Raw genomic sequence first — 27,391 nt, 5'->3', positions numbered from 1 at the left:
GTATGAAAGTGCCTGCCTTGTTTATAGCCACTTGTGAGTAAAAATTTTTTTGCATTTTCACAAATTACACTTGATATAAGGCATTCCACACCTAAGAACTAGTTTTGGGAAATGTAGTCCTGGGTTTAATGTCAAACCAAGGCAAGAGAAATTAAATAATGAACTTTTGGCTAGAAGGGTAAACTTTTTTTGGCCCTTTTCTGGGGAAAATAATGTGGGGGTGTGGAAATAGAAATACACACAAACATACATATTTTTACTACTAATTTTATTATTGTCCTTCATAAATCTGAAGACTCTGGCGTAAGAACATAAAAATGGTGCAGCACACCAACATGGCACATGTATACATATGTAACAAACCTGCACGTTGTGCACATGTACCCTAGAACTTAAAGTATAATAAAAAAAAATTTATACAACTGTTGTTAAAAACAAAAGAACATAAAAATGAATTATTTAACTTGGCTTACTTATAAAATGATTATTCTGTATAAAAGTTTAACATATGTGCATACCATAGTTAAAAATGTAGGCCAGGCATGGTGGCTCACGCCTATAATCCCAGCACTTTGGGAGGCCAAGGCTGGCGGATCACAAGGTCAGGGATCGAGACCATCCTGGCTAACACAGTGAAACCCCATTTCTACTAAAAATACAAAAAATTAGCTGGGCGTGGTGGTGGGCACGTGTAGTTCCAGCTACTTGGGAGGCTGTGGCAGGAGAATCGCTTGAACAAGAGAGGTGGAGGTTGCAGTGAGCCGAGACCATGCCACTGCACTCCAGCCTGGGCGACAGAGCAAGACTCTGTCTCAAAAAAAAAAAAAAAAAAAAAAATGTAGGAATTGAGTTAATTTTAAACGTCTAATATTCCATTCAAATGAAACTTCACAGTAACTGAATTTTAAAGAACAGATAATTACTTAGCTTTTGACATTTTACAAGAAGCAGGCCAAACTTTGAGGACATGGTAAATCATCAGTAATATAAATCAAAGCAAGTAAACATATTCTGTCATCCCTCTGACTTTACCAGACTTTTCTGCATTAAGGAGATATAGGGCGCACTTATTTTTAGAAAAGATACTGAGGGGAAAAAAGAGCTTCTCTTTCCAAACTCAGTGAATACAGCTTTTGCTCCCAGGAATTTTGTTTAATTATGAATCCATTTGTAATTAGAAATACAAATTTCTAATTTGGAAACATAGATTTCATTCCAGTGTATTCATAAATCATATGCATCTCCCTTTCCTTACTGAAACAATTCGAGTGCTATTTGTTCAAGAGCCTGAAACTGTTGTTAGCTGTAGGACAGGGTAAGGCGAGGTTAAGATAGAACGGAGGACAAATTTCCATCTTCCAGTCTTGATTTAAAAACTCCAGGGCAGTTCCCCAAACACTGAATTGATATATAGATTTATATAGATTATAAAAACTAAGCGTATTTCAAGAGTAAGGAAAGATTCAATGTTAGATGCACTGAGGAGTTCACACAGGGGACTTCCTTTCAGTAGTTTTGTGGATCACAAGTTTATGGGACTAGGAGCCAGATTGTAACTTTCCTACTCCAACATTTGGGTTTCTTCTTTACTCCCTTCCCTGAACTTTTGAGTACGCAGAATGAAGCATCAGTTTTTAGGCATCCCTGTGACCACTTTTTTTTTCTAGGTCAGTGAGGAGAGGATGGAGTCAGTCTCCAAAGCTCAGGACAAAAGACCAAAGCAAGCTACTGCATACCATCTGCCCCCTCATTAGTCAGGGCCACTCAACAGCCTCTCTCTACCTGGCCCTGAACTTTGTCTAATTAAGTCTTGATGTTGATGACAAATCTGTGGGGAGGGCCAGAGTGGCCACTCCCTTCTGGAGAAAGAGGATGTAAGGAGAAACATACATATGATTATCCATCCCTTCCTAACTCCTAACTTGTGGGCCTCATTATGCCATCTTCCACGGCAGCTTGGTTTTTCCTGGTAGCTTTCCCTTTATGTCCCTCAGCTCTCCTAAATCCGATGGTGGTGATGAGTGAAATATACCTACACTTGAGAAATGTGTGACCCTCCCAACACTTTTGTTCACTTCCTTTCACAAACTTCTCAACGACAGGGATCTAAAACCTGATCTCTCCTTTCCTCACTACCTTCCTAGAACACATTTCAAAATGACATCTACCGGCTGGGCATGGTGGCTCATGCCTGTAACCCCAGCACTTTGGGAGGCTGAGGCAGGCAGATCACTTGAGGTCAGGAGTTCAAGACCAGCCTGGCCAACAAAGTGAAACCCTGTCTCTACCAAAAATGCAAAAATTATCTGGGCATGGTGGTGTGTGCCTGTAGTCTCAGCTACTAGGGAGGCTGAGGTAGGAGAATCACTTGAACTAGGGAGGCGGAGGTTGCAGTGAGTCGAGGTCGTGCCACTGCACTCCAGCCTAGGCAACAGAGAAAGACTCTGTCTCAAAACAAAACATAACATAACAAAAACAAAATTACATCCATCATCACTGCTCTCCTGAAATAGGATCCCAAAGGACTGTTTGTGGTCAGTACTTCTTGGAAAGACTTAAAAACGAAAAAGGCAGTCTTCCAGGATTCTAAATTGAAAGGGTCTTGCAGGACACTAACACAATGTTTAACTCAATCCCAGAACCTATACAAGACAGACACCCAATGCACTTCAGTGCCAGCAGGAGGCCCATTGAACAAGTAACATCTTTTTTCACTAATCCAATCCTCCCGTCGCCTCTACTGGTTAAATGTGTTTAACTGTTTTACAAATGTTAGTGGAATTAGCCAACCCCAACACCACAGTAAATAAATAAGAGGACCACACTTTATCGAATATAAATTTGTTTTTATTGAAGCAGCAGTCACATGACCTTATATCTAGCCTTTAGATTAGGCCTGACAGAGTGAGCCAGCCCTAAAAAAATGATGTTTCTTTTTGCACTAAGAGACATAACATGTTTACATACATCATCCAGTATTGGAAATGAGCAGACTCAAACACAACATGTGTTGGTTACCTGGGAGGTACAGCCCCACTGTTTGTGGTGTCCATATATTTTACAGAGACTCCCAAAGACCATTACTAATAGGATGAAAGTTAAAAGAAAATACAGCCACACCAAATCATGAACACAGTAATCAAAGACAGCAGCTTATACACGTTTAAAAACTGTCCTTTTCAGAGTTGTTTTCTTTCTTTTCTAAGCAGTGTCTGCAAAGCTTCCTCTACGTCAAATCCAAAGGTTTCCAAGATGGAAGCTGCACCTCTTGGGGCTACACAATGGAATAAAATCATTGGAAAGAACAAGAAGTGGTATTCATATCTTGTTTTTCATAACAAAGATTAATGTTTCCCTAATTAGAGGAACGGAAATGGTGATGTGACTACATATTGCAGTGGCAAAATAGTAGGGTGAAGAACGAGGGTTGGGTACTGAAATAAAGACCACACACTTGTGAATTTTAATTTCATTTCCAGGCTAACCTACTTTTTATTTAATGCAAATTACAGTACCAGTTAACTATTTCCAAACCAAGTCACATAGAACAAAATGTATTTACAAGGGAATGGGGAAAGGGAAAAAAAACATTGAGCATACTTTTCACAAAAAAGTTTATATTTAAAATGAAAAAAAAAATCAGTCACAGAGGCATTCAAGTAGTAATAATGTTATACAGATTTTGCTTTTCCTTTATATCAAGACAGATTTGCACAAGTGTTTGCAATAGTTTGAATACAACCCACAGTCCTTTATATATATATATATATATATAATAAATTTTGTTTTTTAGGTTTGTTTTTAAGATGGAAGTGGTCACGCTAATTGGTATGTGTACAGGCCCAAGTGATCCATCGGCAACACATTTATAAATGCAAATTTTACAGGCAAGCAGATTTTCATACATCTATCTGTATCTGCCTGTAGACAGATATAGTAAGGAAAAAAAACTTTAAAATTAACACAAGGAAGTCTACTTTGTCAAGCTAACCCCTTATGTACTGGTTGTCATTTTGCTTTTATTGTGGAGGTGCAAAACGGAGCAACAAACTTGAATAAAACGGCATAACCCTTGTGAAAATAATCCAAACCCCAGGGATTACTTTCAAAGCCTCTCAAAGGTAGATCTCAGTCTGGGACTCTACTGTGCTTCTAGTTGTCTCTTTTACTTTCAGTGGCTCAGGTTTCCACCAGAAAAGACAGATTTTATTGTAAAGCATACCTACTTTTCTATACAGGGGAGGAAAGTGTTTGGCTCTGTGATTAGATGATCACTAACATGAACAGTAGGAATCAGATATAATTTCAGTTGAAAACAAAGAAAACCCCCCAAATGTCTGGGGATCTGGCATTGGCCAAACTTCCTTTGGAAGATTCCAAAGTTAAATCCTTTAAAAAGGAAGGGAAAAATAGATGAAATGCCAGTGTCTTTATATCCACAGGGATAGAGAATATAATAGTCCTCTCAGAAACCTTTGCATTGGTGCAGACAAGATGACTGGTTAGGCATACTTTGTTAAAACATAAACCAAAAATGTGTGTCTAAAAATTAAGAGGACTTAAAAAAAAATGACGCAGCATGTCATTGGAAAGAAGGTGCAGTCTTCTGCCTTGCTGGAATGAATACACGATGTTTCAAAAATAGTAACCTTTGGTTTGGTAGTTTTTTCTTCTATTCAAGACATTTTATATGGAGTACTTTGAGGCAAAACACTCTATTTTTCTTTCAAAAAAGGCCTTCGTGTTGGGCACACAGTAAGAATTAAACTGATTTTTTAGAAAGAAATTAAAATGGTTATTTCATTGAACAAGGGTAGAGATGGCGGGAGGGAGGAAATGGGCTAGGAGTTCCCTTGTTAAAACAACAGTCCTCTATTGGCACGGTGGCACTCCGTGCAGTAACTGCTAGTAATTGCACTATAGCATTTTAGACCACTGACGTATCAAAACCTGATACTATTAAGAAACTTCGATTTATAAAAAACCAATTCTCTCTCTCTCTCATTTGGGAGGGAAGTAGATAAAAGAGGAGAGAGAGAGAGCATGGAAGGCTCCCAGAATCTGCTGTTTTTAAGACCCATGGTTAGGGCTTGTGGAAGAGACGAGCAAAATCTAGTCTATTCGATATCCTCCAGCTCTAGGGCTCCCTGGTGCTACACTAAGTCCCTGAATGGACTAAGTATGAAATGAAACCGGTCACTGCTACTGAGGAGGAAACAGACATTCAGAACAAAAACAAAGGCAGGGCTTGAACGAAATGAGATTACGAATATGGTTTCCTCTTCCCACTCCTGAGTATGGTATCACTGAAACTTAACTGTGGAAGGGGCAAAGATACTGTTATGAGTGAGTTATTATTTCAAAGGGAAAGGGGGTGGACAGGGAGACATGGATACAGGAAACCAATTAAAATTTAAAAAGGAACAAATTAAAAAAAAAAACAAAAACAAACACATGGAAGCGAAGGCACTCCAAACTATATAGATACACTATACATTGCTAGAGTTATTGTTACAATAATACAGGCCGGTACCTACTGTACAGAGTTAAAACTATATGGCTTTAAAAAGCTCGTCTACATTTTGTCTGATTATTAAACAGAATCACTGCCCTGAACAGTAACTTTTTGCTCATTAATAACAGTTCCTGGGTCCACATATTTACATACAAAACAATAAAACTTAAATTTAAAAACATAGAAAGAAAATATAATGTACAAGCTTGAATTTGGTGAGGAGCTTTTTATTATTATTATTATATACAAAAAGATATTCAGAGACCTGGATCTCACTTGTATAAAAGAGTTCTGTGATCCCACCATGATCCTTGAGAAAGAAAAATCACACATCTCAGCCCACACACACACACACACACACACACACACACACGCACGCATGCGCACACGCACACACAATGAAATGAGAGAAAAGCGTGACTTTTCTCTCTTCTTTTACCCCAGTTGTGGGGGGCAACCTGTTTCCTAAAATAAGCACTGATTTTTGTGGACTCTGGCAAGTATACCACGTCCAGAGCAATGTCTGTATCCAAACGCTTGCTGGGCAGTTGGATCTGAACGCAGGTCCATTTCTCTATCACAGACCTGCCTTTTCAGATTCTTTATAAATTCTGTCTGAAAATGGTCTATCAAAGCCATTACCTTTAAGGAGTTATGCTGCCAAATACTCTGATTTCAGGCTTCTTTCAAATCTTAGCTTTCAGAAGCACTTTATAAAACATAAAATTCAATTTGTTTGATTTGGTTTGACTGAGCATGTTTCCTTTCTCATGAACTCTGATATATCCAGAGGTTTGTGAAACCCCTTTTGTGGCCCAAGACCTCAGCTAAACAGCCAGTGAAAACCAAGATGGCTCACAGTTGTCTTTCTGGGTACTGGTTCACTTCAGCAGGCAGGACAACTCTCTTGGAGAGTCACACACACAGTTAAGGAGCAGGACAGGGTGCTAGGGCCTGCAGGAGGGCTGCCAACAGACTCCATTTCCGAACCCTCTGGAGGACAAGACCCATAACATGACCTAAGGTGGCAATGAGGAGGGTGAGGGCAAGTTACACACAAGCAAGGGCTCAGCTCTGCAGCCCTACAGTTACCAGCTAACCTTGGAAGGCATGTGGGGAAGGAGCGGGTAGGAGGGAAAGGCGGCCATCACTCAAGTGATCTTTAAATGTGAAGTACAACTGATTGTGCCTTAAAGATTCTAGGTCAAGTAATGGCCCATAAGCACCAAGGTGACTAAAGTTCATTTTAGAGTATATAAGGCCCACATAGATGCCAACCTTAAAAGTATAAAACAAACTAGTCATGAAAATCTATTTCCTGACGGCAAACATAGTCCTTCAATCCTCCTTGCATTCCAAGGAATATTGCTTTTTCTTCAAAAAGAGAGACTGATTCTTACACCATTTACTGATACACAAAGAAAACAGACACAAAAACTCTTAACTGGGTGTGAGGGAAACATTCTTCTCATGCTTCAATCAGTCAATTTTGATACTGTAGACAAAAAAAAAAAGGCAGTATTGAATATATGTATATATAATGTATATACACACATTTATATCATCACTTTCCTATAAAGTCAGCAGGTATAAGTGACTATCATTCTGATGTATAGTTTTTAATATTCCTACCATCTGACATGCATCAATAAATAAATGTAAAAAGCATGAGGTTAAAAAACAAATACAGATTCTAGATTTGGATTTAAAATTAGAACTGTGTAGAATGTGGCTATTTCTGCAAGCTCAATTTTCAATTAAAAAATATGAAAAATAAACCAGTAGACGACTGTTACAGTTCACATTATTTAACTACAATGTCCTCTCAAGTGTATCTTTCCAAGGGAAGTAATTTTAGAAAAAAATCTGGAAAAACTTATTCACAGTGGTGAGATGTATTCCTGGCCTGTCCCCTTCCTCTGGGCTCGTCAGTCTTTGACCTCAGCAGCTAGCTCAGCCTGCTCAACACCCCTTCCGTCTCCTCCCAGGTCACTAGTTTGAAACTGTGCTAAGATTTGCAAAGAACTTTGGTCAGGCAAACAAAGAGCCACCTGTAGAGCATGTGTGCCTGAGTCTTGCTTGCTGCTTCCCCTCTGGCAGCCTCCTGTACAAGCCTCTACATCACTAGCGCTGACTGAGAGCAAAACAAAACCTTAACAAATCTACTAAGAATCTTCCCTGTAGAGTTCCAAACTTTACTGACCTCCCTGGGTTACGAATGATACACATTTCTTTGTCTGCCACACCTGCCACCAACATGCCAAAGGCAAGTCTATAAATACCCGAAGATATGGATTAATTTTACAAGTGACATTTAAGTCCCCGTTGAGTTATACCTGCTAAGCTCCCAACCAATTTCAAGCTGTGCACTATACCAAAGTCTGGCACTAGACTTTAAAAGAAAACAAAGTTCAAAAAAAACCCATCAGCACAGAACAAAGTTTTCTTCTTTTGTGGAAGGGGCATGAGGCAGGACTCCTGTTTTTAAAGTATACAACAGCAGACTTTTAATAAAAAAAGATTGTCGTGGGAGAGAGATTGTGTGTTCTAGTGCTCCGCTTTCCCCCTCCCCACAACCCCTCCCACCCCCTGGATCTCCCTCAAAGTGAGAATACAATGAAATTGGTTTGTATTTATAGATATTTTACAAGGTTAAATAAGAACAACAATAATAATAAAAAAATTGAACACTAAAATGAACAGGTTTTTTTTCTCTTTTTAATATTCTTTCCAAACGTGACCAGTGTTGCTGAGTGACACTCAAGTAACTGGTGGTTTTTCCTGTGCAGCTGGCTGCTCGGGACCGTTCAGGTGGAGTTGGAAGCTGATGCGGAAGCAGCATTATTGGTCTGTCCACGGTCTCCAGTATTAGCATCTGCAAGTCAAAAAGTCCCAAAAGAGAGCATGAGCAATGCTACAACAGCGAAAGAGAACAAGTACACTGTTCCAACTGTAGGCTGTGAATTGTATGGCCTTCCAAGCTGTTATTTGGAAGGTTGTTTTAAATAAGGCCAACACTATGAACTCTGAATTTCTCTTTTATTGGATTTAAGTTCATGCCTCACCATGGTCCTGGTACAGGGAAAACAGTGTCTTTGAGTAAGTTACAGACTCAGGGAGCCAGAGACCGTTTCAGTCAAAGCTCTTGCTACAGCTGGGATCAGCTGTATATGAACACTCAGCTGGAGTCTAGCTCACTTGAAAATAAATGAACAGTGCACAGCTGGGAAAACTTGCTAAAAATTCTGAACCATGTTACATCTGCTTAAGTGAGTAAATGGGTGGAGGCAATGAAAGTAACGTGGGTCAGTGTTCACAGGCAGAACAGTCCTTCTTCATTATTCATAGAGATGGAAGATAGACAACCAGCAAAAAAGAAACAGCAAGTGCAGTACCAATTCACTCAGTCAATTTAATAAAGCATCTTGTATCAACAGATGAATGGATAAAAGAAAACGTGGTATATACACACAATGGAGTAATATGTAGCTGTAAGAGAGAATGATGGGAGGCTGAGTGGGAGGGCTGCTTGAGTCAAAGAGATTGAGGATGCAAGTGAGCCAAGACCACCTGGGTGACACAATAAGATACTGTCTAAAAAAAAAAAGAAAATAAAAGAAAAAAGAAAAAGAATGAGATCCTGCCATTTGCAACAACATGGATGGAACTGGAAGTCATTATCTGAAGCGAAACAAGCCAGACAGAGAAAGACAAACTTTGCATGTTCTCGCTGATTTGTAGGAGCTAAAATTTAAAACAATTGAACTCATGGAGATAGAGAGAAGGATGATTACCACAGGCTGGGAAGGGTAGCGAGGGTGGGGGAAGTGGGGATGGTTAATGGGTACAAAAAAAAAAGAAATAATGAGTAAGACCTAGTATTTGCTAGCAAAACAGGGTGACTATAGTAAAAAAAAAAAAAAATTAACTGTACATTTAAAAATAACTAAAGGTATGACTGGTTTGAAACATAAAGGATAAATGCTTGAGGTGATGAATATCCCATTTATCCTGATATGATTATCACACATTGCATGTCTATATCAAAATATCTCAGGTAACCCATAAATATATACACCTACTATGTCCCCACAAAAATTAAAAATTAAAAAAAGGAAAGCATCTTGTAGTCAAATCCTGACTTAGAACTTACTTAGAGCTTACTTTGCCCTAATCTTTTAGAAATACGTACAACTCTACAACCATGGTCTCCTTCCCCCTTTTAAGGTCCATTATTATTTCACAGCATCCATTAACATTTAAGTGGGCATCTAACTGTGTCCAAATTGGTTTAGTAGACTGCTGTTTTAGTGGCTATCAAGCTGCATCCTTGTCATCTCACTAATGACTGGGAAAGTACTGCTAGCCAATTTTTTTCCCAGATTTCACACTAAGCCCTGAGCAAGAGAAGTGGCTTGACTGGGATGGGCAACTTTGAAAAGCCATCTCTCTAGAAGCCACAATGCCATCAAGGTTGGTGACACCAAAAGGCAGACTCAGAAGTTTTTTGTCTCTCTAGGACTGACGGGATTTGTGGATCTACCATGTGCTATGGTGAGCAGAATAACCAATGTCATGGTTGAATGTTAACATTTGGTCCTGGATCTTTCTACTTTGAATTTCTGAATTAGAGGGAGACACAAAAGACCCAAGGACACATAGGGAACTCTATGATGGATTAGCTGTTCAGTTTCTCATTTCTAAAGCCAATCTATAAAAATTATACTTCCTAATTTCCTGATAATCTGCCCTTATATACATTTAGCACAGCCTTTGGGGAATGAATGCGAATATCTCTTAATGTGAATGATTAGGTTTAATTCATTTAATTTCCTTCAAAATAGCTAAAGCTGCTTCTAATCTCGTTATCATGTACACAAGTGAAGATATTATGGCATCGGAATCCACACATGAGGTTCATATAGCCCATGGCATGGGGTCATATTAATTTATCGGTATGGCAAATGAACAGGTGGCAGGAAAGGGTACATGACATAGAACCGACTCTCCAAAGCCAGGATGACCACCTTTTCTAATAATCACTGAGGAACTATGCTAACACTTCATTCGTACCTCGTGACCTTCCTTAGGTTTGCCCTGTTTAAAGGAAGTTTTACCCTCAATGATCATCCACATTCTGCGCATCAATAACCTAACATCAATTCCTGTCTAGACCAGATTCCTCCAAGCCTTTCTCAGATAAAAATGTTCATTTTCATGATTCAGGCACAGGCTGCATTAAAAAAAAAATCCAGAGAAAACCTGGAACACCACAAACCCATGCTTATTGCAGCGTGTCACATGCTCTGATGACACTCAGAACCTATGCATGACCATCATCAAACAGCATTTCCTTCTCATTTTCAGTACGGGAAGATAACAGGTAGAACTGTCATTCTGGTCTTCCCCAGGACTTAAGAAAGGCACTGATCATCAGAAATTTATCTATCTGTTTCACCACTACATCAGCACCCATGCCAACATGGAGAGCAGCTCTGGCCACAGCACCCATTAACTACACTGGCTGACATCAGCCAGGGCTGACTTCAGTTTTACCTCATCTACATGGCCACCAGCCCATTTATGTTAATGGGCTCTTTAGCAAAATCCTATTTGGCACCAATGTGCAGATGTCCTTTCACTGACTACAGTCTGTGAGCTTGTGACACTGCCAAAACCAGTCTCCTCTTTCTTGGATACATTCAGTGACTGCTTGCATGATCACAGTAAAAAGCACAAGCCTTTTTTTATTTTATTTTTATTTTATTTATTTTATTTTTATTTATTTTTTTTTCAGACTGAGTCTGGCTGTGTCGCCCAGGCTGGAGTGCAGTGGCCAGATCTCAGCTCACTGCAAGCTCCGCCTCCTGGGTTTACGCCATTCTCCTGCCTCAGCCTCCCGAGTAGCTGGGACCACAGGCGCCCGCCACCTCGCCCGGCTAGTTTTTTGTATTTTTTAGTAGAGACGGGGTTTCACCCTGTTAGCCAGGATAGTCTCGATCTCCTGACCTCGTGATCCGCCCGTCTCGGCCTCCCAAAGTGCTGGGATTACAGGCTTGAGCCACCGCGCCCGGCCTAGCACAAGCCTTTTAAGTGAGCATAAAACCAGAAACAAATTCACTTTCTGAATAAAATTTGATGGACACCCATGCTCTTCAGATCTGTAATTACCTCATATTTTTCTCTTCAGTTATTTTCAAATCACTTAGTGAACATAATTTTAATGGCTAATTATTTTGATTATAAATATCCTTGATATCAAAAGTCACAGTCCTATAGACATTCTTCAAAAAAACTTGCGCCTGATGCAATGAGCTCCACTTAAAATCAAATCACACATGTCCTGCTGAGAAGAACAGAGTTCTCTTTTTAAGAGGAAGACAAAGTACAGAGAGGGAAAAAGTAAAACAAAAAAGGCAAAGTTCTATAAATTCAATACTCAATAGTAGGCTTAAAAGACCACCCAATTACTGACTGAATAAAGTTACATCTCATAATCTCTACAATCCCATCATAAAGACGGATTGGCCCCTTGGCCAAGAAAAGTAGGAGGAGCTGACCTCTTGGTGGCTAGGAAGAAACTAATTCAAGAACAATCAGGAAACAAGATAACACAGATTAACATCTTTTTAGAAATAAGAAACGAATTTTGGCACATGCTTATTTTGTTCCCACCATCATTCTGTAAATTTATTTTTACACAATGGAATCTGAATTAATGAGTTTTCTATTAAAAATGTTTATTCATTTAAAATTTTGATAAATCGTCATTGGATTTAGTGTAATTTCTGTAACTTTTCTTCTCAAACGTTTAAATAGTGACTCCATAACATAAAAACAATAAAGTTCATTTGCTTCTCCTTACATTCCCTTCCCATTACATATGCACTGGTAAAGTGATGCTAAATGGCATTATGGTTTAAAAGAGAGGCTAAGATCATTTTCATTATAAATGATCTGACTATAGATCATTAACCAACTCTACAGTCTCTTGTTTTCCACCAGAGATGCTCTTCTGAACTTCACACTGATATATCTTTCTTAAAACTAGACCAACTCTATAAACATTTATTGAGTATGAAGCCTACTTGTACAACTTAATAGCTGTGTGATTTTGGAACACATTATTTAATCTCTCTCTCCTTTCCTCACTGGTAAATGGTAGTGATACTACCTACCTAGGAAATTAGGCCTATGAAGTGCTTAGCATAGTATCTGGCATACAGCAATTGTTCAATAGATGGGAAGGTAAAAGGGACATCTAAAAACACATATATGTATAATCTAGTGTGACTGCAATAACCAACATCAATAAAGTAAATACTAACGACAGCATACTGCTGACCAATATGCCAGACATCACACTAAGTATTTTGTAGTCATGTCATTTAGCTCACACAGCAACCCTGAGAAATAGGTACAACTGTTACCTCCATTTTGCAAATAGGAGAAAGGAAGCACAAATAGATTAAGGAATGTGCCCAAGACCATGTAGCTAATAAGCAGGGGAGTGGAACACAGAGCACAAGGAAGGAGAATGATCCATATTATGGGCAGTAGGGGGCAGCAGAAAAGATTTCCTAGCAAAAGAAGAAAAGAGATTAAGGTGACTTTCATTTAGAACTAACCTCAATAAAATCACTGTGATTTCTACAGGCACATTTCTATTATCTGTAAGAGACGTTACATTAAAAGAGAAGAGTGAGTTTGTGATAAGAAAATTTAACAGCACAGTTACTTTGTTTTCAGTATGGGGTGTACAGAGAAATAAGTGCTCTGGAAACAACTACAGAGCTAACATTTCACTGACTTTGAAGCTTCCTATAAACCAACCCCCATTATCACCTGTCTAATGCTACTATGGAAAAACAAACAAGTAACAAAAAAACTCCCCCAAACCAAGGATGGACTTAAGAGGAAACAGACAGAACAATCAGCTTTGTGGGGAAGGAAAGGAAGGTACAAAATCATCCTTACACACTGTGGTAGCTACTTTCCAAGATGACCCCAATGATTCATGCCTCTTGGTATCCATGCCTAATGCAGTCCATTCCCACACTGAATAGGACTGACCTGTGTAACTAATAGGATATTCCAGAAACAACGGTGTGTGACTTCCAAGGCTAGGACATAAAAGACACTGTGGCTTCCGCGTTGCCTTCTTTCTTGGATTACTTAGTCTAGGGGAAGCCAGCTGCCATGATGTGAGATACTTAAGTAGCACTATGGAGAGGGCCAGTTACTGAGTGACTGAGGCCTCCTGCATACAGCCAGCACACATTTGATAACCACATGAATGACAGCCACTGTGGAAGTACAGCCTCTGCCCCCAGGCAAGTCGTCGGATGACTGCATCCCTAGCTAATGTTCTGACTATGTCACGAGACTCTGACCCAGAACCACCTAGCTAGGCTGCTTCTAAATCCCTGACCCACAGAAACTATGTGAGACAATAAACGTTTACTCTTGTTTTAAATAGCTAAATGTTGGGGGGTAAACTAATATGCAGAAATAGGTAACAAATACATATGTCAAAGAACTTAAATGACATTTAGGGTTTGCATTCACAAGCCAATGAGGGAATCACTGACAAAGTCTCCCTACATAATTAGGTGTGCTTCTAAAAAACTGTACAAGACAAAAAAAAGATTATATTAGATTTAAGTCTTTTTTCCAGAATTGTTTTCTCAGGAATCAATTATTTTCTGAAAAATTCATGGCTCTATGGCTTTGTACCAGATACTGCAAAGCAAATTGGCACATGTATTAAAACCAATTTTATTCTGTGTGACATAAGATGTAAAACACAACTTAGGCAATCCCACAGTGAAGCCAAGGGTAGAACCCTTAAGTATCAGGTTCCCAAAAGAGTCCATAAGGCTGTGATTTTTGTCCTGGAGTACATTTTCGTATGTAAAATTCCATATCTGGTATACATACATCTCTTTTTATAGGACAGGATCTACAGTGTTTTTTTTTTTTGTTTTTTTGTTTTTTTGTTTTTTAAGATTCTCAAGAGATCTGTAAGAGTTGTTAGATAATGGAGTCATGGATTAATGGATCAACTGTCTCAATACTGAGGAAACGGCCCCACTCAAATGCTCAAGTCATAAACACAGAAGTTCTTGCCTTGATTCCTTGCTGTCTGCACCCCCCGCCCACAAATGGTCCTGTCCATGCTCCCTGTCCCAAATGTGGTTGATCAAAGGTCCAAATGAGGAGCAGGAAGGAGAGTGAATGGAAGGTCTCCACTTACACCTACTGCCAAAGGATTTAAATGAAAAGAGAGTAAAAACAAGGAAATGGGTTGGGAGGAGAAGAGAGAAAATAAACATAGGAGACAGGATTCCAAAGGCTCTGCCACCATGAATCAGTATTCTGGATCTGTGTGTCCATAAAAATTTAATTCTTCTAATTTATTGAAATGCTCACTATCTGGCCCAGCAGCAATCACAGAAATGTTCTATTTATATTCTCTAATAGAGTAGTTGCTAACTACATAAGGCGATTTATTTAAATTTAAAGTAACTGACATTAAAGATTAAAATTCAGTTCCTTATTTGCTCTCAACACATTTCAAGTTCTCCAAAAGCTACAAAATTATTAAATATTTTATTATTTCTATTGCTGGCATATTAGTAAAATAACATATTTTAGATATATCAAATGAGTCTTTTTGTGTTTTACATGCACTTTATAAGTACACTTGGAAACATTAGGTTTTTTATTTTTTTGGAGACAGGGTCTCACTCTGTCACCCAGGCTGGAGTGCAGTGGCGCAATCTCAGCTCACTGCAACCTCTGCCTCCTGGGTTCAAGGGGTTCTCCTGGCCTCGCAAGTAGCTGGGATTACAGGCACACACCACCATGCCTGGCTAATTTCTTTTTTTTTTTGTATTTTTAGTAGAGATGGGGTTTCGCCATGTTGGCCAGGCTGGTCTCAAACTCCTGGCCTCAAGTGATCCGACTGCCTCGACCTCCCAAAGTGCTGGGATTACAGGTGCGAGTCACTGCACCCGGCCAGGTATATTTTTATTCCCTTATTTCCTTTACTATGCTCTTGCCCAACAACAATCTCTTCCAAGCACATTTTATGTGTTTCTATTTATCAGGTGTCCTCTTTCTATAATAGTTAAAAATGTCTTATGACAGGTCAATCTCTCTAGAAGATAAAATTAACAGCCTGGGAGATATTATTTATACTGTGTACCTAACTCAGGATGTTCCTACTCAAGCTGTTCCAAGTGGAAATGCTTCTACTGTAAAACTATGTCTTAGATGTTAGTGTTATTAACTGGCACATGAACAAACAAGATAATTACAGAGAATCAAAGTATACCCTAAACTTATATTTAATTTGAAATTATAATTTACACTCATGAAATCAAAGTACACTTGTAAGGAAAAGATATGGCACAGAACACTAAGGTAGACTTCAGTGATTATAAAAATAGAAGTAAAATTTGGATGCCTGTGAGTCAACCCATCCACCAGGATACCTAGAAGACCTGTCAATAAGACTGTTTATATTTGATCTGCTGGCAGCTGAGAGGTCTCAGTTCCCTGTGAGGTCTGGGGCAGGGCACATTTTATTTAAGAAGTTTGGCTGCTCAGGGCAGAAAACTGAAGATCATGGGGACACACAGGTAACATTTTCACCGTTCCTTTAAGTTAAAATGCTTAATTTAGGAATAAAGAAAAAAAAAGGGACATATAAATAAAAGTAGGTGACTTTAGGCAAGGAACTGAGGAACACTTCAGGCATACACGGAAAAATGTCTGATAGGGGATTCCAACTTAATCCAGATTTTAAATTACTTTTAGAGGGGGGGAAAAACCCAAATAAAATTTTTGACTTGATAGGAGAGAACATGTTTTGCACAGAAAGCGAGAACTTCTAGAAGTGATGTCTAGGACTGCTCTGGTGAGAATAATGACTAAGCTGGTTTGATTTTAGGTATCTATATACAAACTCACAAAGTGAACCTGAAACTCTAACATGGGGTAGATATAATCTCGGTGTCAGTGAATTTGTCAAAATGGTATAGTTCAAAATGGAAGTCTGTATTTCAGATGCAGAGCCCACAGGAGGAAACGGATGCAGCATTATACCTAAAAGAGATGCACATATTAATTGGCTATCAAGTTGGTAACACCTAAAAATGTGTATGTGCACACATGCACACTGTACTTCCCCTACTCCCACTCTACGAGGAAATGGGGCAATGGGGAAATAGAAAAGTACCTGTATTGACAGTGGGGAGTATGAACTGACAGCGGGACAAGCTTTCGGAAAGCAATTTGACATTAAACTTTAAAATTCTTTATACTTTTTGACTCTACTTCTAAAAATTTAGAAGAATAAGTACAGCTTTATGCAAAGATATCTTCAAAGCATTTTTCAGAACAACAAAAACAAAAAACCCCATCTTCAACACAAACCAAATGTCCAAGAATAGTAAGTTAATTATGGTATAGCCTTAGGATATTGGCTGAATACTATAGTCATATACCTTCACCCTCTAAATAGCCTAAGCCCATTTTTTAAAAAAGCATGTCTCTCTGCCCATTCATATACAGACTAAAACATAATGTTATGTGTGATTAGCTTTGAAAGTAGAATAGAGGTAATTTTTATTTCCTAAAATAACTATACACTATTATGTTCTTGATAGACAAAAATGCCTTTTTTTTTTTTTTTTAAGTTGCAGACTTTTATGAAATTTAACATCTATTTGGGTTAAGATACAGAGAAAACAGGAAGAACTTTACAAAGAAAAACAACAGGGCATGCACTGCAGCTTCTACATTAGACAGAATATGAATACAGCTTTCCCAATGTCCACTGTAAAACTGGCCCAAAGGCCAGGTATAATATTAATAGTACTTGGGGAAAGGATGAGGGAGGGTAACTCTCATTTTAGAAAAGCAAGCATCTAATAAACTGACCATTTGCTTAACATTTCACCTCTCAAAAACAGTAGAAACAAACAATGAGAGAAATTATTCTGTGCTTAATTCTGCCCAACTAAAAAGAATTGGCTAGTATGTAGGTAACAGGAATTCTGAGGTGAAAATAACTGTAATTGTAAGACAAAGGGGCCACCAGCCATAGCAAAATCTGAACCAGATTTTAGCCAGATGAATTTTTAGAAGTTTGAAGAACAAACAGGTATGATTCGGTGCTAAAGTCTTCAAAAGAGGCTAACAACTAACAAGAAATAGAAAAGTATGAACAAACTTTGATCAAGTAATTGCAATAATCTCAACGCAAATAAAGTAACAGCAAGAGCTTTTCAAACCAAGATGAAGACAAGTTAAGTTGGCTCACCACGTACAATGACCTCATCCAAATGTTATCATGATTCCCTCTTCTGTTAGAAGGGTTTTCAACTTGAAAGGATGTAACAAAAATCCTAATAAAAAAAATGTGCCTCAAGAAAGGTAAGGGCAATGTATACATTTTAAATGTCTTTAAACTCACAATCTATAGTCCAAGAAACAAATCTAAAATGGATTACAGAAACTCACAGCTTACAGATATTTAGGCACTAGAAATTTCCCCAAGTCTTAAAAACAACGGTTTGATTTCCATCTTTGATATGGTTACTTTTCTTTTTTTTATGGAAAAAAGCTGAAAGTTTTCTTAAAAGAAAGAAGCATTTTACAAAGTGTTTTTTTTACAACCTCCTCATACAAATGAGTATTTTAAATGTTGGTCTGTAGTTAAGCAAACAAGAGGAATGACCAGTCACTAAGAGGAATGACCAATCAACTAAGAGACCACCAGAAGAGTAATTTCTAGGAAACCCAGTCCAGTTCCAATTAATTTATCAGTAACTTGAATAAAGGCAAAACATTTCTAGTAGGCTCTGCCTTGTCCTCTTTGATATGTTTTATTAGTTGCTTGGATAGAGGTAAAAAACTGACATGTTTATGAAATGTACAGATGACATACAATTGTGTAGAAAATCCAACACCCTAATACTTTAGAACAAATCCAGGATTAGGAGTTAAAGCTGTCATTAGTATGGAGGGCAAGTTAGCTATCATTAACATTTGAAGGACTTTTACATGGATCTGGATGGTTCTGTTATAATTTCACAGTAGAATCACTGACTGGAAGAAGGCATACAGAAATAAATTTCAGGGTGAAAAAAGGATAAACTTTTCTAATAGAGTGATGCAAAGATAAAAAGGTGTTCATTCTTGCAGTAATGTCTATTACTGAATATATATAACCATGGGATAGATGACCACTTCTCGGTAGATAATGAGGGGTGGACTGAAATCAGTGGTTTTTAACAGCAGAACCACTGCATTGAAAGAAATTTTATGCAGATGACCAATATACCAAAGAGATAAACACAGAAAACTGCTCTAGTTGAAATTCCCTACAACATCTCACATTCAACTCATCTGAGCAGATGATCTCTAAAACAGTTTGTATTTGATTAAGAAAACAGTAATGTCTTGAGATTTATTACTTTAGATGTTCCAGATGCATGGTCTCCTAAATGGAATGAATGAGTTGACTGGGCATACAAAGAAAATAAGACACATATAATATATATTATATATTTTATATATATAAATGTTGAACATTTCCTATGTTGACCATTCATATAATATTATATGTTATTTATATATATAAAATATATATATATATTTTTTCAGTCAACATAAGAAATTATACTATGAATTTTGGCTGGCCACAGTGGCTCACTCCTGTAATCCCAGCACTTTGGGAGGCCAAGGCAGGCAGATTACTTGATGCCAGGAGTTCGAGACCAGCCTGGCCAACAAAGTGAAACCCCGTCTGTACTAAAATTACAAAAAATTAGCCAGGTATGGTGGTGCGCACCTGTAATCCCAGCTACTTGGGAGGCTGAGGCATGAGAATCACTTGAACCCAGGAGTTAGAGGTTGCAGTGAGCTGAGATCACGCCACTGTACTCCAGTCTGGGAGACAGAGTAAGATTGTCTCAAAACAAACAAACAAACAAACAAAAAAACCCCACACACACACCAAATAAATTATACTTTAAGAATTGAGAGTAGTATGCGTAATTTTCAAGAGATTCTCATGTCAATCAGAGCCATGATTAACAATAATGCCTCTAGATACTAAAGCATTTTAAAAACAACTTATAAAGAATATTTTTTCGGAAAAAAAAGTCAACATCCATACCCACTAATTTAGCACAACAGTTTACAGTTTTGTATATTTCTGTCTAGTCCCTATCCACATGAAAATAAACATTTTGACAATAGTAACCAACAAGGTTCATGAGATTTTAAAATTTTCTCTACATAAATTAGGATGAGTATTTCCACAAATGTCCATAAGCTTCAGGAAAATTGTTTTTTATGGCTGCATAAAAACGGAGATTTCGTAATGTATTAAAACAATTTCCTACTGTTGACCATTCAGGTTACATTGGCTCTCCTTTTTGTTATATATTAATACAGAATTTTTATTATATAATTTATTATTATATATATTATGAGATTCCTCTGTCTGTACATGGTAGCCTTTTTCTTTCCAAAATATTTATCCTGAAGTTAAAATCCCTAAAGTGGAATTACTGAACTAAAAAGTCTGAATTCTGACAGCTCTTGTTTTATACTATAATACTTTACCATAAGTTTTTATCAGCTCACATATAGTTGCAGAACACAACAAAAGGAAAGTTGAAACATCTGCAAAAATAGTTCCCTCAGTGTTAATGTCCTCAAACTTAATACTGGCACAATCTTTACCATTTTCAAAGAAGGTGAGAAAGAATTGTGATATTTTGTTGTACTAGTCAAAGTTTGTTGGTGATGACAGAGAATAATTATATATTCCTAGAATTAGGATGGTATGATTTTAGGCCACAATCTGGGTATGAAAATGTCTATTTTCTTTTTTTTTTTTTTTAAGACAAGAGTCTCACTCTGTTGCCCAGGCTGGAGTGCTGGGGTGCAGTGGCACAATCTCGGCTTACTGCGAGCTCCGCCTCCTGGGTTCACGCCCTTCTCCTGCTTCAGCCTCCCAAGTAACTGGGACTACAGGCGCCCGCCACCACGCTCGGCTAATTTTTGCATTTTTTAGTAGAGACGGGGTTTCAGCGTGTTAGCCAGGATGGTCTTGATCTCCTGATCTTGTGATCTGCCCCCGTCGGCCTCCCAGAGTGCTGGGATTACAGGCATGAGCCACTGCGCCGGCTGAAAATGTCTATTTTCTTTTGCTTTTTTTCAGAAGCAGCAATATAGAGAATTAGATTTCAGCCTATAATATATTTAAAATATTAAGACTTAAATATCTGAAAACCATTTAACAGCTTTGGCTAACAACAGTAACTGACTAAAATCTGAAGTTGATTTCACCATAATATAGTCAGTATGATCATGGTTGATGGCATCTTTGGCAATCTGCTTTGTTTTTCTGCTTTTATTCCACATACTTTAGGATTGAGCTTTGTTTCCAGGTCTACACAAATGTCAGAAAACTCCATTCTTGTTTAAGCCAGCTATAAGCAACGTAAAAAGTGTCCCAAGCAGTTTATCTAGGAGCCTCTGTATTCCGATGATCTTGCTCTAGACACAAATATACTTGACAGAACCTCAATTGCCATGATGCTGAGCAACAATAGGAATGGTATTTTAACAGATCAGATGATAATTCAGTTATGGTACTCTTTTGAATTTGTATTTTAGTGATGCAAGGTCATTTTTAGATGATTTGCAGGCACATTCTCAGGCTACTGAAAACAGGTTAAGTATTATTTTGCTTCTTGTTGATATGACTGTTATAAACTAAAAGTAGCTCCACCTCTAAAATATGAATCATTTTGATGTTATGTGCTCCATTACACTGATTTAAATTAAGTATGACAACTAGTTTAGTTACTTAGGGGTTCATAGTGTAATCAATTCTCCCCAGGTTATTTGGGGTATATTACCGTGGTGATGTAGCTTAGGTGGGTGATAAGAAATTCTTTGAAAATTTAAATTTGAAATATTTCCAGGTTCAGATATTCAAGGTCTAGAACTTTATAGCTTAACAGTTTATTTATTTATTTTTTTGGACTCTGGAGCAGATCCTGAAATGCTTTGTGAGGAAAGCTTTGGTTATGTCTGTAGCTTAGCAGTCCCTCACTCTGTCTAGACAGTGTGGAGAGATGCATGTCCATTTATCCAGGAAAGAAAAGTCATAGATTCTTTTGTCATAGAGGATGGATGTCAATCCTGCCCTCCACATGGCTTTTTAAAAAAAGCATGTCTGATGTGTCCTTAACTTTGCAAAAACAGTAATAAAAAAAGCAAGAGCAGTTTCCTTTCACTGAGAGCCTACTGTATGGGCAGGCAAAGTGCTAATAAGCACTCTGAACACTTTATATCTTACTTCTTACAACTCTATGTAGTGGATATTTATTATTCCTGCTTTTGGACAAGGAAACCAAATCTAAGAGAAACAGAGGAGATATATATATATATATTTTTTTTTTTTTTTTTTGAGACAAAGTTTTTCTCTTATTGCCCAGGCTGGAGTGCAATGGCAATATCTCGGCTCACTGCAACCTCTGCCTCCCAGGTTCAAGTGATTCTCTTGCCTTAACCTCCTGAGTAGCTGGGATTACAGATATGCGTCACCATGCCCGGCTACTTTTGTATTTTTAGTAGAGACAGGGTATCTCCACATTGGTCAGGCTGGTCTTGAACTCCCAACCTCAGGTGATCCGCCTGCCTCGGCCTCCCAAAGTGCTGGGATTACAGGCGAGAGCCACCGCGCCTGGCTGGGGACTTATATATTTTAAGGTCTTACAAAAGAATGTAACTCACACTGACAAATTCTTATTTAAAGTATACATGAATCTTTAACTACAGGCACCCAGAAGGCCAAGCAATCAATCACTTGGTCTAGACCAGCATTTCCTGAGGTATGTTTGGTGACATACTTGGGGCTTCACTACTGCAGCGCCATAGAAAACTGTTTAACTATACTGTGGTTAAACTGTTTTTGGGTTACAATGAGGGGAACTTTAAAAAAAGTTATCTATTTGAAACTCACATTTCTTGTTAAAATGATGATGTTAAGTTCACTTTCTCTATCTCTTTCAGTAACAAATCTGAGGCCCTAAAGGAGAAATATTTCTTAAACAGCGGGGCCAGAAACACCGTTTTTTCTATGACACCAGTGTGCTTTTATCTAATGAACAATGGAAAATTTTAACAGAATTATAACACTTCTTTATTTACTTTAGCTCAGACCAATATCTGAAATATCCTCTTTGGTAATTATTAAGGTACTCAAAGCATGCATTTCTCTAAACTAATTTTAGCTCTGACCTCAGCTTACCATTCCTCTATTAACTTCCCCATACCCCAATTCAACTTTGGAGTAAACTCTCAGAGTCAAAGTTCAATGTCAGTTTCTATTTTTATGTTGAAATCTGATTTCTACAGCTGTAAAAATATACACATGTAAATTATTATTATTATTTTGTGGTTTGCTGTAACCTGTATCAAAACAACATGAAAATCAGGTTATACTAAGCTCCTACTAAGCAGACAATTTGCTCAAAAACATAAGTCACAATCATTAATTAAGTTTGGTATCCTGCATTAAGAAAGTTAGTTTAAACTGCTCAAAACCTACTCATTTTTATACACCGTGTAAAGCCATTCTAAGTAAAACTGTGGAAATGAGCTCAATAAAATAAGTAAATGTGTTAGTTCAGGGTTAGGGCCTTTTTCATATTGTAAACAATTAATGTAACCTGGGCCAGTATTAAATTTGTTAATGGCTCATAGCAATTCTGTCTTGATTCTAAATAGGTCATACTTTAAAAAATATTTTTACCTTAAACACTTTAAAGCAGATTTCAGCACACTTTCTCAACTGTAAAATGGAGTGGCAATGCTGTCCTAAAGTACAGACAAATAAAGACAAGTAAAGACAAATGTTGTCCTAAAGTAATTGCCACTCCATTTTACAGACTGGGAAAATGAATATGACACTAATAAAACTAATAAAGTTCAAATGACTTTCTCAAGGTAGCATGTGCTGATAAACTTGGAACAAGAAAAGAGATCTTTCTTTCCAGACTTTTCCTGAACATGAACTAGAATGTTTTATATCTTTATTAGCAACATTTTAAAAGATTAAGATTAGACAGAAACAACACCATATCAAATGGGACATGGTTTTTGACCTTACTGTTTAATGATGAGAACTAGTAATCAAAGATTTTCTCTCCTGCAGCATAAATACCCTTAGGCAAAAATGGATCTGATCCAACTCAGTTCAAGACTATTTAAAGAAAATGAAGTCAGCTCCTGCCATTAGCTTTTTGGACAGAGAGAGAGAAAATAAAGGTGCCAAATTCTGAGCCCCTAATTGTGCTACCTATTATGTTTCTAGCTTTTAAAAGCTTTTAAGTTTTAAAAACATCCAGTCATTATTTGGAAGAACTTCACTTCACTCTTAAGGGTTGGATATTTTCAGAGTATCTCCAAGGACACCGATTCTCACTAAATCAGGCCTCACCATTAGCTGGCTTCGGGCCCACAGTACACCCTAGCTCTAACCCGTGAATAATTTTTTTTTTTGGTATATAAGAGTCTCGTCACATTCTGATCTAAATCTCAGCTAAACGTATTTGCATTGCAGTTTTAGTCCTTTCAAATGATTAAAGAAAATGATTAAATATAAGTATAAACTTATACTTCTTGGAAATTTGCCTCTCTAGTATACTACTATAATTTACATTCGAGGGGAAAAAAACAAAAGTGAATTATTTTCAGTAACAATATATTTATGTTTTCAGCTATAAACCTCTCATTTGATTTGACTTCCTACTGAAATTACATAAAAACCGTTAACTTAAAAAATTTTTTTAAATTTATTTTTATTTTTTAGATGGGGTCTCACTATGCTGTCCAGGCTGATCTTGAACTCCTGGCCTCAAGTGATCCTTTTGCTAAGATGACAGAATTTAACATCATTATCAGAAGATATTTATATCTTATATATAAGGTCCTGGTGGGTACTTTTGTTTTATGCTTTTTGGAAATAAAGCAAAAAATTTTATTCAGGTTTACTCATTTGGTTGTGCTGTTTTTGATACATAAAAGGTATTAAATGTTCATACTCATCAAATGAAATGAAAGGTAATCATGTCTTTTGAAAAACAATTTTTTTTTTTTTGAGACAGAGTCTTTCTCTGTCACCCAGGCTGGAGTGCAGTGGCACGATCTCAGCTCAATGTAACCTCTGCCTCCCGGTTTCAAGCAATTCTATCTCAGCCTCCCCAGACGCTGGGATTACAGGCACCTGCCACCACACCTAGCTAATTTTTTATTTTTAGTAGAGAGGAGGTTTCACCCCTTGTTGGTCAGGCTGGTCTCGAACTCCTGACCTCAGGTGATCCACCTACCACGGCCTCCCAAAGTGCTGGGATTACACGTGTGAGCCACTGCGCCCAGCCCAGAATATGTTTTTATAGAAGAGACTTAGAACGTTCTTACCTGAGGCTGCTGTGGCATTTGTGGGGGTTGAAGCAGCTGCTTGAATCCGAGCATGAGGAGGAATAAGGATGGTAGCCAGAGGTGGATTACTTGACAGTTCTATAGAAGGTTAAGACACAAACGTTAGAGTCCACTCTTAACTTTGTATGCAAAACCATTTTATTGGTAAGAGTGAAAATAAGATTCTGCATTAAACTACCAGTTTAGGCGGGGCGCGGTGGCTCACGCCTATAATCCCAGCACTTTGGGAGGCCAAGGTGGGTGAATCACCTGAGGTCAGGAGTTTGAGACCAGCCTGGCCAACATGGTGAAACTCTGTCTCTACTAAAAATACAAAAATTAGGGGATCAATGCAACAAGAAGAGCTAACTATCTTAAATATACATGCACCCAATACAGGAGCATCCAGATTCACAAAGGAAGTTCTTAAAGACCTACAAAGAGACTTGGACTCCCACACAAAAACAGTGGGAGACTTTAACACCACACTGTCAGTATTACACAGATCAACAAAACAGAACAGTAACAAGGATATTCGGGACTTGAACTCAGCTCTGGACCAAGTTCTGTAGATAGATATCTACACTCCTCGGCAAATGCAAAAGAACAGAAATCATAACGAACAGTCTCTGAGACCACAGTGAATCAAATTAGAACTCAGGATTAAGAAATTCACTCAAAACTGCACAACTACATGGAAACCGAACAACCTGCTCCTGAATGACTACTGGGTAAATAACAAAATGAAGGCAGAAATAAGTAAGTTCTTCGAAACCAATGAGAACAAAGATACAACATACCAGAATCTCTGGGACACAGCTAAAGCAGTGTTTAGAGGGAAGTTTATATAGCACTAAATAAATGCCCACAGGAGAAAGCAGGAAAGATGTAAAAATTGACACCCTAACATCGCAATTAAAAGAACCACAGAAGGAAGAGCAAACAAATTCAAGCTAGCACAATACAAGAAATAACTAAGATCAGAGCAGAAGAGAAGGAGATACAGACACAAAAAAAACCCTTAAAAAAAAAATCAATGAATCCAGGATCTGGTTTTTTGAAAAGATTAACAAAATAGATAGACTGCTAGCCAGATTAATAAAGAAGAAAAGAGAGAAGAATCAAATAGATACAATAAAAAATGATAAAGGGGAGATCACCACCGATCCCACAGAAATACAAACTACCATCAGAGAATACTATAAACACCTCTACGCAAATAAACTAGAAAATCTAGAAGAAATGGATAAACTCCTGGACACATACACCCTCCCAAGACTAAACCAGGAAGAAGTTGAATCTCTGAATAGACCAATGGCAGTAATTAATAGTCAACCAACAAAAAAAGCCCAGGACCAGATGGATTCACAGTTGAATTCTACCAGAGGTACAAAGAGGAGCTGGTACCATTCCTTCTGAAACTCTTCCAACCAATAGAAAAAGAGGGAATCCTCCCTAACTCATTTTATGAGGCCAGCATCATCCTGATAATAAAACCTGGCAGAGACACAACAAAGAAAGAAAATTTCAGGCCAATATCTCTGATGAACATCGATGCAAAAATCCTCAATAAAATACTGGCAAACTGAATCCAGCAGCACATTAAAAAGCATATCCACCACGATCAAGTCGGCTTCATCCCTGGGATGCAAGGCTGGTTCAACACACGCAAATCAATAAATGTAATTCATCACATAAACAGAACTAATGACAAAAAACACATGATTATCTCAACAGATGCAGCAAAGGCCTTCAATAAAACTCTACAGCCTTTCATGCTAAAAACACTCAATAAACTAGGTATTGATGGAACATATCTCAAAACAGTAAGAGCTATTTATGACAAACCCACAGTCAATACTGTACTGAATGGGCAAAAGCTGGAAGCATTCCCTTTGAAAACCGGCACTAAACCAGGGTGCCCTCTCTCACCACTCCTATTCAACATAATATTGGAAGTTCTGGCCAGGGCAATCAGGCAAGAGAAAGAAATAAAGGGTATTCGAATAGGAAGAGAGGAAGTCAAATTATCTGTTTGCAGATGACATGATTGTCTATTTAGAAAACCCCACTGTCTCAGCCCAAAATCTCCTTAAGCTGATAAGCAACTTCAGCAAAGTCTCAGGATACAAAATCAATGACAAAAATCACAAACATTCCTATATACCAATAATAGATAAACAGCCAAATCATGAGCAAACTCTCATTCACAACTGCTACAAAAAGAATAAAATACCTAGGAATACAACTTACAAGGGATTTGAAGGACCTCTTCAAGGAGGACTACAAACCACTGTTCAAGGAAATAAGAGAGGACACAAACAAATGGAAAAACATTCCATACTAATGGATAGGAAGAAT

At 37.8% G+C, this 27,391-nt stretch overlaps 1 protein-coding gene across 4 annotated transcripts in view; it reads right to left on the bottom strand.

The window, feature by feature from the left end:
- Nucleotides 1–3,461: 3,461 nt before the first annotated feature.
- Nucleotides 3,462–27,391, bottom strand: part of GSK3B (glycogen synthase kinase 3 beta) — a 269,829-nt gene continuing 245,899 nt past the window's right edge. For 2 of the 4 annotated variants that reach the window (XM_015129960.3, XM_028844600.2), the window contains 2 exons: nt 25,031–25,129; nt 3,462–8,390 (listed from right to left, as the gene is read on the bottom strand). In XM_015129960.3, coding sequence (XP_014985446.1) covers nt 8,323–8,390; nt 25,031–25,129 — 167 coding nt within the window. In that variant the 3' untranslated portion in view covers nt 3,462–8,322. The remainder of the gene's footprint in view (nt 8,391–25,030; nt 25,130–27,391) is intronic. The other 2 variants (XM_028844602.2, XM_028844601.2) reach the window with 2 other exon arrangements.

This window comes from Macaca mulatta, chromosome 2 (assembly GCF_049350105.2).
Source record: "Macaca mulatta isolate MMU2019108-1 chromosome 2, T2T-MMU8v2.0, whole genome shotgun sequence".
Taxonomy (NCBI): domain Eukaryota; kingdom Metazoa; phylum Chordata; class Mammalia; order Primates; family Cercopithecidae; genus Macaca; species Macaca mulatta.
The sequence above is the reverse complement of the archived record's forward strand: the minus strand, read 5'-3'. Positions and strand labels throughout refer to the sequence as shown.